Source organism: Branchiostoma floridae, chromosome 1, assembly GCF_000003815.2.
Source record: "Branchiostoma floridae strain S238N-H82 chromosome 1, Bfl_VNyyK, whole genome shotgun sequence".
NCBI classification, from domain to species: Eukaryota; Metazoa; Chordata; class Leptocardii; order Amphioxiformes; family Branchiostomatidae; genus Branchiostoma; species Branchiostoma floridae.
The window spans coordinates 26766015-26777351 of NC_049979.1; the positions used below are offsets into that span (position 1 = coordinate 26766015).

The 11337-nt window shown below is 41.7% G+C and overlaps 1 protein-coding gene across 1 annotated transcript; it reads left to right on the forward strand.

Annotated features, from left to right (window-relative positions):
* Positions 1-4270: 4270 nt before the first annotated feature.
* LOC118425960 (QRFP-like peptide receptor) lies at positions 4271-5995 on the forward strand. Its single transcript, XM_035835141.1, has 2 exons — positions 4271-4817; positions 5781-5995. Exons 1-2 carry the CDS (start codon positions 4297-4299, stop codon positions 5965-5967), a joined length of 708 nt encoding a protein of 235 aa, XP_035691034.1. The 5' UTR covers positions 4271-4296; the 3' UTR covers positions 5968-5995.
* The last annotated feature ends 5342 nt before the right edge of the window (positions 5996-11337 follow it).

Genomic DNA, 11337 nt, shown 5'->3' on the forward strand with positions numbered 1-11337 from the left:
TAGATAAGGGAATCTCAATCGGTGAAAATAGCTGACTAATGACCATGTGAGAAGGAAAAGGTGTCCAGAAAAATTCGAAATCTTGACCCTCTGAAATGCCCTTTTCTGCATTTTTCCTGGCAAATATATGCTACTGACAGACTAAAATAGGTTAATAATATTCCCATCAAAATTACACCGGGTTTTGACAGCGAAACACATAACCCCACCCGCATCCCCGATGCCATTTTGAGCACCGAAGGCACGAATCGAACCGGAGCAAGATAGGTCGGGGAAATTTTTTAAATCTGGACCCTCTGAAACGCCATTACATGCATTTCGAGGGTCAAATTTTGCTAGCATACTAAGTTAAATTAGAAGACATTCTATTAGAGAAAAGTTGTTTTCTTATGGGCGTTGACGACCCACGCCCCGAACATATCTATTTTCGCCATGTCGTCGTGACTGCCAAAGGCACGAGCCATCGCAAGGGAGGTCCGGAAGCATCTGAAACGTCATTTCCTGCATTAGAGTAGCATATTTTGCCTGAAACTAGGTTTGGCACTAAAATATCTATAACGTTAGATAAAAAGGTTTTTGAGGGCGGCGCTTCCGCAATATATTTTCACCAGGCATGTCTAGCGCCGCAGGCCAGGAAGTTTGGAGAAATTTTGAAATGTCGACCCTTTAAAACGCCATTTCCTGCATTTTCAGGGGATCTATCTGGCGTTTGACTGGTATATCGGGTTATGAAGAATTTCTTGGTTAAGCCCCCTTCACACGAGAGCAAGAATCAGCCGGAATGCCATCGGAATGAAAATTCTTGTCTATTCCTGGCAATTCGTAGTATGTTCCAGAAGTTCTAACTGCATTCCAGCTATTTGCGCCCGTTCTTTTGGCTGGCCCGAAAGTTTTTGACATGTTAAAAACTGTCGAGGTGCATTCGAAGTGGAGAAATATCGAATGACATGCATTCTAAGTGTATTCTAACTGCATTATGACCCCATTCTGCGGCATTCCAACATTATTCGAAATATTCTTATCTCATTCGATGGAGAACCGAAACGGCAAGCCACTTCGAATCCTGCCCCAATGTGGCCAAAAGAATATCTGGAATGCAGTGAAAATTTCTAGATTACACTACGAATTGTCAGGAATAAGAAAAGCTTTTCATTCTGACGGCATTGTGGCTCATTCCTTCTCGTGTGAAGGGGATGTAAGGTCCATTTGGAATTCCCACCCGAATGTGGCATGAATTTTGCAAATGATTAATTCCGGCTGGTTCTGCTCGATTCCTGCCAATTCGGTTTCAGTGTGAAGGCCCTATAACGCTTAACGGTGAATTCGGGATAATAAACTTTGAATTAAAACGACCAATAACGCTTCACGAAGAATATACCGATAACGCTTAACGTTGAATTAGAGCGGGCCGGCAACGATTAACGGTGAATTAAAATGGCTCGTAACGCTTAACAAAAAAACGCATGCAGACCCTCATGTTTGGGCAGTAGTTACATTTCTGCAAAACATTGATTTTGAAGAGTCCATTTGTGCCTTTGCTTGCAAAGGCTGCCTTTCTTGTGCTCTTTGTTACCTCCATTATGAGATTAATTCCTTGGGGCAAATCCCGCAAAGGAGCCAACTGCGGTTGCATCATCCCTGTGGTGAAAGTATTACAAGTAGGGTGCTTCTTCTCCAGTAACCGGTAGGTGTCGCTGTTGTCTTTCAGAAGGCGAAGGAGGTAGCGAGCCCACGTCGTTTTTGTCAACTTTGTTTACCTCAACAGAAAATACCCTGCTTTCTTTTTTTTTGGTTCTAATACTGACACAGAAGCATACAGAAGTCTTGTTGACCCAACAGCCTTGAAAGAACGTTGACTTTCACACGTTCACTACAAACTACACAATAGAAAAGCCGCTGAAAATAGATTTTAAAAAATCTACTTACTACATAATGAAGGCTAACAAAAGTGAAACTCAATATCTTGATACACTCAGATGGGGCTAAACATGTCAGTATCTTTTCTGATATAATATGTTGCACTGTGTACCTATGTTTTTGCACAGTTAGAGCTGTCAAATCTAGAAATGTAGTCGGATCTGCTTCTGGTGTTGAGTGTCTTCTGATGTACAAGTATGGAAATGTATGGGAAAGTATGGAATAGACTAAACAGCGCCGCCTCCAATCAGACTAAAACATGTCTACTCAAAAATTAACTTATTTGCGTTATTTTGCGTACAAAGTTGAATTTCGTAAGCTAGGTGTATCACCCATATGTATATTCATGAAGAATGGACTTAACAAGAATATGTATTTTTTTGTTCAGAAATAGTGAAAAATTTGTTATAAATCATTTCAAAGGGCTATATTTCCAACATGTGAAAGAGGTATATGCCACATACAATATTCTACATTATTTTGTTTTTTACAGTAACAGAGAAACTCAGAATGTACACTTTTAGGTCTGAAAATAGCCCATAATGGAGAAAACTTATTCTGAATGTATGCCAAATTTGGGGTAAAGTCCTATGCGCATGTTTGCTCTGTGTTTCCATACCAAATTTCAAGAGATTTGGTTTAACAAGAAAGCTTCTGAACAAAGCTGGCCGGTGCGTATTTTGGAAAAAGACTGGATGTTAAACAAAATCACACGAAAAAAGAGTTTTTAAACATCGAATTACTGAATTGGTCTTTCTTCTATTAAAAAAACACTACATGAGATTTGTCTAACAAAGAAAAAAAATTAGCAAGTGGGGTTCGAACCTACGATCTACGGAAGATAGGTACCGTGCTCTAGACCGATCGGCCACGCTGGCTCGATTGCGCAATAGCACGTATAGAAGGGCTATTTGGTCAAAGTGACCGATCCAAGCATCCATCCATCCATCCATGCATCCATACAACCGCCTCTCCCGTCTCATAGCCGGTGCTACGCACCGGCAAAAACTAGGCTTCCAAAACCTGCATTGGTAGCAGAATTGGTCCATGGAGGTGCGGCTGGAAGAGTTTTTCGCAAGCCTTGATGTTCGCAAGGTTCCGAACCGGCTCTTGTGCTGAGCTGGAAGTATGTTTTTTTAATGTTTTGAGGTCCTATTATATCTGTGTATTTGGTGTACACGTTTATGTTCACTGAATAATACGCTTCTTCTTACAGACAATAAGAAATTGTTGTATTTTCACCAGGTGTCATGAGCACGCCTTAAAAAGTGCATATGACACCCAAATACAACCAAATACTTAGTACCAACGAGCACAATGCAACAAGTTTGTTTCTGTCTTTCTGCAGACCATCGCAGTAGCCTCCAGTATCCTGACTCTGACCGGGATCGCCATCGAACGTTACTACGCCATCATCCATCCGCTTAAGGTAACAGCGTTAACGTTACAAAAAGAAGAAATCTTTATCGACACGACAAAATTAAGTACAGCGACTTTCGTAAGGTCTATAATAACTACTTACAGTAAAACTTAACAGACATATATGGATTTTTACAGGTATGAACAAATCGACATAATGGGTCTAGCATTTACACAATTGGTTCTACGGTGTAAGCATTCGTGGATATATTTGCCTACTTGCACACAGTAAGGGTTATCGCCTCCCAGAATGTAGTTAAATTTATCTATGGAACAGAAAGCAGCAAATTCTTTAGAGCAAGCGGAAAGTAATGTGAGCAGCTTTGTACGTTCATCATACTAGCGTGAACAATCCATAACAAAGTGACGTTCGTCTTCGATCTCATTTGGACAAAACATTGAATTACGTCGGGGTTCAGGGTCGCATAATACAGCACAAAATAGTGCGTCGTAGTTCTTGAAAGAGCCATAGAAATTTTTCCGTGCACGTTAGCGAGTCGGAGACTGTGGTGAATAGTAGAGGAATATGTCAGTTTTGAGGCTGTATGACTTGGGTTAGGCTAAGGGCACAGCTCGCCGTACGTGCAATTTATCCGTACGTTTTTCAGTTTAGGAGGCCACGTCGGCCACGTATTTCTGAAAACGTTCAGGCTGTACAGGGCAGGCGCGTCGCCCGTACTGGCACGTATGGGAGGCGAATCCGCAGCCCGATGACACAGAAAGTTTTGCCTGCACGTAAAGTTCTACGGCGTGTCTGCATGCTCCAAAATCCGTCGGATTCCCTACGAGTTCGTACGGAGGCGGTACTTACAACTTACGATCGCGAAAGATTACCCCCGTTTAGGAACGTAGACAGCACGTATTTGCACGTACGGTGGGTTGTGCCCTTAGCTTAAGGAATAACTTCCTGACTCAGTACAAAACCAAGCCTGGATAAGCCAAAAAAAGCAGTTACTCAAGATGACAACTTTCATGTTCATCCTCCAGGTCAAGTACCTCCTGAGCAAGACCCGTGCCGGCATCATCCTGGCTCTGGTGTGGGTGGTTTCTGTCGGCGTGGCCACGCCCATGCTCTTCGTCCACAAGGCGGAGGAGATTCACGACTTCCTGTACGAGCAGCGCTTCGTGACCTGTCAGGAAAAATGGTGGGGGCAAACTCAGCAGACATCCTACACCATCTTCAACCTCGTGGTTCTGTTCATCATCCCGCTGCTCACCATGACCAGCCTGTACATCCGCATCGCTCACCGCCTGTGGGTGCAGCAGCCAGTCGGTGTGACCGGGAACTTCGCGCACGGCAACTCCGTTCGCCGCAAGCGTCAGGCCGTCAAGATGCTGGTGGTTGTCGTGTTGCTGTTCGCCGTTTGCTGGTTGCCCTACCACACCGTCACGGTGAGGAACGAGTTGACTGGACTTCGACTTGAGGAGAAATCTGCCAAGCTACTGATCGCCATTGTGCAGCTCATTGCTTTCAGCAACAGGTGATTATTGTTATCCGCCTTTCTGTCGTATGTCTCAAAGTTATACTACGGTTCCATTTGCACCTGTGCCCACAAGAGTTGAAGCTCCTTCCGGGCTCCAAAGCTACAAATTTGTCCCGGTTGACTACCGGCTACCGGGATGTACCTTTCCGCGTTGCCACGGACAGGCCATGGCGACTACTTGTCGCCGGGTCCTGGGTTTATTTTAACTGTGAATTAACCCTCAAAGAGCCCTCAACTTTTTTGCGACAAAATGACCAAACGGCGTCCAAACGGAACTATAATGTTTTGTTCTGTAAAACTCCCCTTTTAATTTATTTCGGTGATAATTGTATTTACATTGATTGTTCAATGTAATAGGAATATGTTGCAATGTTTAAGTGTAAATCCTTCCAGCTACCTATCATACTTTATGCAAAAATATCAGAAGGACCACTTTTTCACTAACCCTATTCAGACTAGGAGGAGCGGGTTCGGCCGCGCCAAATTTCATGTCACATAAATCCTGAATGGCTTACGCTAAGCAATTATACTTGGTAACTTTTCCTGAAACTGAACTGGTATCAAGCTCTTGATTGTGTTAGTTCCTGTTTTTTGTGTTGCCATGACATATTTTGCAGGCATATTTTGCAAACTTCGCTAGTTTCGGTTTAAACAATGTGATATTTTAGGCCGAACCACATTTTTCCAAATGGAATTGAAGAACACTTTTTTATGATAACCGATAAAAATTGGACAGGAGATGCTATTGTACAAACCATTTCGTCCGTTTGGACTCCACTCGGTCATTTTAGTCGCAGAAATTCCGGGTGTTTGAGGGTTAAGCACAGGCTAGTAGATAAGTCATACATATGTAATTATTTGTAATGCTCAGGAGACTTGTATGTTACATTGACATTGCCATTGCCATTGACGGGGCATAGTAGGGCTGAATAACTGATGTTTGTCATACTGTCTTCATAGCTTCAACAACCCCGTAGTGTACGCCATCCTCAACGAGAACTTCAAGAAGAACTTCATGACGATGCTGCGATGTCGGGTGAACAGAGTTTCTCCACAGCAAGTCACTCCCAACACCCTGCAGACTCCCTTGGAACAGTCCACACGCAGCTGTAGACTGCCAGCGGGACCTCCGAACCAGCAGATCTAGGGTTGGGTACCGGTTAGGGTTGGGTACCGGTTAGGGTTGGGTACCGTTTAGGGTTGGGTACCGTTTAGGGTTGGGTACCGGTTAGGGTTGGGTACCGGTTAGGGTTGGGTACCGGTTAGGGTTGGGTACCGGTTAGGGTTGGGTACCAGTTAGGGGTGGGTACCGGTTAGGGTTGGGTACCGGTTAGGGTTGGGTACCGGTTAGGGGTGGGTACCGGTACAAAACCGGTTTTTCTTATTGGACCGGGCGAAAAAAAAAACGGACCTGAAAAATTCAGTGACCGGATGTTGGACCTATTCGAAAATGAACAGATTATAGAAATGGAAATGTTTTATTGCAAACTCATGCCCATGGGGCTAATTGCAAGAGAAGAAGGACTAAATACATGAAATGAATGAATGTGGTCTGAGTACATGTAGATAAACTAAATTCTAACATACAATTATCAAGTGGATGAATCTACATACGATACAGAATAGGGTACTAAGTCTACGTAACTATTACGGGGTCTGACTTCTTCTTTGAAGACAGTTGAAAATGAAATGCTCCATGTATTCTATAATAGATTGATTCGGTGATCTTAGTAGGAAGAGAATCTTTTGTGGCGTTTTAACAATGAAAATGTTGGTGTGATTTCGGTGACTCTTTCAAATAGTCTTTTCTATGATCAGGCATGCACACGTTTTGGGGCTTACCGGTGGAAGAAAATAACAAGAAGCAGAGTAGAGTCTATAGTCATTTCTACCAAGTTTTGCAGTCAATCGTATAAAGGCAGTTAGCCGTGTAGGATTCAAAACTCCAATGAGAGTCGAATACTCGATTTCTTTGTAGCGAAATGGACCTTTGTTTTGAGTATCGTCCATTCACAAGTTTTCACATACTAGTACAGAATTAGATCCAGGTTCAGGCCCGGACCAGGACCTGATCCTCTGGACCTGAACCGGACCTGGATTTTCTGTACCGGTACAGCGTACATCTGTTAACCACACGAAGATAATACTGCTTGATACAACATGGTCTTCGGAGGATTCAAATTATGATTAGCATGACGTCAATGAACAATGGCCTGAATGTATAGCCCTGATACATGGGTAAAATTATCGTAGAAAGAAGCTATCAAACGTCAATGAAAACTAACATTGACTGGGTAGTCCGACCTCTAGGGTGTCCTTTCATATAGAAGATATATTGATGACCTTGAAACTTCAAGTGACAACATCCAAACAGCCATCTTCTAGAGCGTCCCGGGCAACTCGAAAATGCCTAAAAGTCTTAGCTTTTCAACATTAGACAAAAACAATAACCCTATTCAGCTCCAAAATGCCAACATTTTCAATAAAAAAGACTTTTCACTTTCGAGAATAGTTTCATCAGATTGGTAGAGTATAGGATATAGGAGAATTCTTTTTACACAACCAGCAGGTACTTACATTGCTTACGTTTCGATGTCTCTCAGACACCTTCGCCAGAGCTTCTAACTGGAGTTCTGCTTCTCATCGCTATATGTAGCCGACGTAGGTGGCGCTTTTGCGATACGTGGCTAATCTTGTATCCCCCCTCGTCCCGGTTCATCACTGGGGTTGACTTTCTATCCAGATCGCCTCCTTGATCCACCGTGCCCGCCTGTTGTCTTCCCTGTCTATAACCTTGACCACCTACCAGTTAATCACTTTTCACTTTGTTTTGAAAATGATTGATCAAAATTAATCTGCGACTGCATCAAATTAGTGACCAAAGCCCTATGGTAACCATCCATCCGATCTTCCACAGCATGTCAGTGCCCACTGAGCCTGGCCGTCATTGTTTTCCACATTTTTCTATATTAGTGCACCCCATCTCAGCAAGGTACTCTAAGTCTAACACACTTTAGCAGGCAGAATATTTGAGGCCAGAAGACATATGCATCAAGCCGCTAGGGGGCCAAAACCTATACCCCTTACTCTCGGCCCCAAGAGCTATCTACCAATCAAAGATCATGACCACAGACGTCCAGAACTCGAGATGTCAAATTTGGAAGTTCCGCTACCAAATGCGACAATACAATCCATTCAGGCGTTCTCCAGTTATGCTGGTCTTCTACAAACAAACAAACAAACAAACAAACAAGGCGTTCTCCAGTTATGCTGGTCTTCTACAAACAAACAAACAAACACACATACAAAGGCTACCAAAATTAATAACACCATAAAATTCGAAGGAAATTGTAGGTAGTAAATTTAAACATCGAAAACGCAAACAGTATTCAGTATGAGCAGCAGCGAAGCGTCGCATAACTGTGTATATCGTTTTTAATGTAAAGTGGGCCGAACATGGGCCGAGGCCTTCAATGGGAAATATGGCTGCTCCGCCCGAAGATTCTCTTTTTTTTATCAAGATGAATCAAGGACAATTGATATTCAGGATATCGCATTATATTTAAAACAAGTGCTTTTGAAAAAAGCTATGTCTTGGCTTGTAGTAGAGATAATTTGCTTGTGTGCTAAGTACGTCTGCAGTACATGTGTATATCGCTCTTTGATTGTTATGTGATCTTATGTGCTATGTGTTGTTTCCAATGCAAGCTACCAATAATTGGGTATGCACATCATTAACTGATAGGTAAGATACAGTAGGTGGTAGATATGGTTTTATTAGGTTGTAAAGTGCATCACCTTCAAACAGCACTGTATCAGTGATTGGTAATGAGTGCACGATGGCAGTGGTTCGACTTGAATTGAGTGCGAATGCACAGTTTGCACACGGCAAAAGGGGTTGGAAGATTGAGTGCAAAAGCACAATCTGCACGGTGGCAGGGATCGATAATGAATGCAAGAGCACAGTGCACTGTGGCAGTGATTAGAATTTTATTGTCTTCTTGATGGCATAATTTATTGAACTGAGTTATAATCAGTTTGGATTCACTGGTTTGGTGTGTTTAATTAAAACTGTTGAAGAAATTAAGACATAGTTTATTGCTTGACGTATGTAGACTTAAGCCTTGGCAATCAGGCAGAGCTGTTGTGTGACTTCTGGCATGTGAATTGTAGACAAAATATTTGTTTTCAGTATAAAGTAAAGCTACTTTGTAATGCAGATGCATACTTTAGTATATGATGACATGTGTCAAATACAGTACATGCTTCTTCCATGGCATTTAAAGATTGCTGAAATAGTTCATCTGTCATTTTTTTTTAATTCGACATTCATCCCCTTTTATCTAATGACTTTGCTGTATAGGTTGCAGTGCTCGATAAAGTACGCTGGATACAAAAAACATCTAAAGTATATTTAGGACCACACAGAATTCTTCGTAAAGATGTAACTCGGACGTTAACATTGTATTAATTATAAGAGTATGGAACGGAGATGCTAGCACACACAGAATGGCTTTTACTCTCAGACTTATAATTTTTTTTTCTGATTGAAACACAGAATTTGACGCCCCCCAAAATTGATAGGTCTATATTATCCATATTTCAGGCGGTGTACCGAAAGTGCGAAAAGAAACGAAAAGGAGCAAACGTTCCTTTTTGCACTTTTGGTACTTTCCTTTTTGTTCATTTTTGCTCCTGTTTGTTCCTTTTTGCTTTTCGTTCCTTTTTGTTCCTTTTCGCACTTTCGGTAGACCCATTTCAGGTACGGGCAATTGCACAAATCAATCCGAAAGAAACTGCAGCGATCTATCTTGGATGGATTTTGAAACTCACCAACCTCTCCAGACACTTGAGAAACTAAAGTTGAGGGACTATAATGAACTTTGAATAGATGTTTCAAAGAGAAAAAAAAAATCCAAAAGTCAAGTGTCAAACCTACGATGTATAGTGTATATATGATAGATGTGATCACTGCAGAATAAATCTGGGTGTTTGTTGAAATCATGTGTTCTTTATTTGAAAGTTTTGCCTTGTGTCTCTCTCTCACACATCAACATCACATCAATTATTCTAGTGATGAGATTATATTCAATTTTCTGTATCAGGGCTCAAAATACCACATGCATATGCAAGTTTGTGCATGTACAATTGGACAGGTGCAAGTAAAGCCCCGTTCATGATGCAAAAATTGATGCGCATGCATCTGCATTTTTGGCCGATGCGGATAAATTTCTCATCATGAATGCTCCGAAACGGATTTGATGCGGATTTTTTGGGACCACCTCGGGAGGTGGATTTGAAACGGATTTTTTAAATGCGCATTTGCGAATTGTCATCATGAACGCAAATGCGGTGTGAATCCGCATTACATCCGGGTACCGCGCGGTCATAGCGCGGGGAATTGGAATGTTTTAGCCGTTACTATCATCGTGAAATCTTGTTATGGCCAATTGCGTTCCCTTCCGCGGTTACACACTATTTTCTCGAAGAAAAACACCCAGAAGAGCGGGAAAGGGAAATTCGCCATCTTAAGCACCGTTCCTTGACCTCAACCTCTGACCTTTAAATGAGAAATGCAAAATCATCTGGATCTGAAACGGATTGCACGTAGGCATCCTGGACGCAAAATGTAAACCGTTTGCATTCGGATCATTGTCGGATGTTAGTACATGCGGATGTGAATTTTTGCATCATGAACGGGGCCTTAGGCAAGTTCAACTGTTTTTGCAGTAAGATGTACTTGTATTGAGCTGTTCTACCACTTAATTCTAAGTGATGTTGAAGAATAGTGAGGGATGTCAATCGAAGCGTCCAGAAGAAATCTCTGAATATTGTCCAGTTGTTAACATTAAATGGTCTTTGGACACTGCATTGACCTCTTTATAAAACTGTTAGTGCAATTTAAAACCATCAATTAAAATGTACTGTAAAAAAACAGCATTAAAAAAACATTGTGGTCTTCATGCATCCCCTTTTACTTAATGCGTACATCTGTAAATTTTTAAAACAGGATATATAGGGTTGATGTGGAAGTAACTTTTGACTCAACTTGCACCAGTGCAAGTTGACCCAAAAATGTATTTTGAGCCCTGCTGTATACATGTACACCTTAACCACAAAGCAGGTAGGTGCTGATGGCTGTCATGTTGGTCTCCCTATTTGCACTTCAATGGATTATAGTTCAAGTGTACACTGCATTTTTAGGTTTTATTGGTGATTCTTTTTAAAATGTTTAACTTCTGGTATCCCCTTCTTTTAGCTGTAGACATGAAAATAATGGGTCAGTGATCACACCCAAGATGGGTGGTCTCATAATACCTGTCCCTTTGCTTTAACCACCAAATAAAACCAATGAGTGAGCGAGGCGAATGAGGTGCATTTTTTAAGGTTAATTGTGTCATATAGCCTATGGAAATTGATGCAGGTAAGAGATACAAATTCCTGTGTGACTCTATAGATACAGTTGATGAAACTTTTTTGAAATACAGTTTGGGAACATCAATTTTATTCTTTTGGT

Coding starts and splice junctions, on each gene's coding strand:
- LOC118425960 (XM_035835141.1), top strand. CDS start 4,297: ATGACAACTTTCATGTTCATCCTCCAGGTCAAGTACCTCCTGAGCAAG. Junction 4,818..5,780: donor CTCATTGCTTTCAGCAACAG/GTGATTATTGTT, acceptor CTGTCTTCATAG/CTTCAACAACCCCGTAGTGT.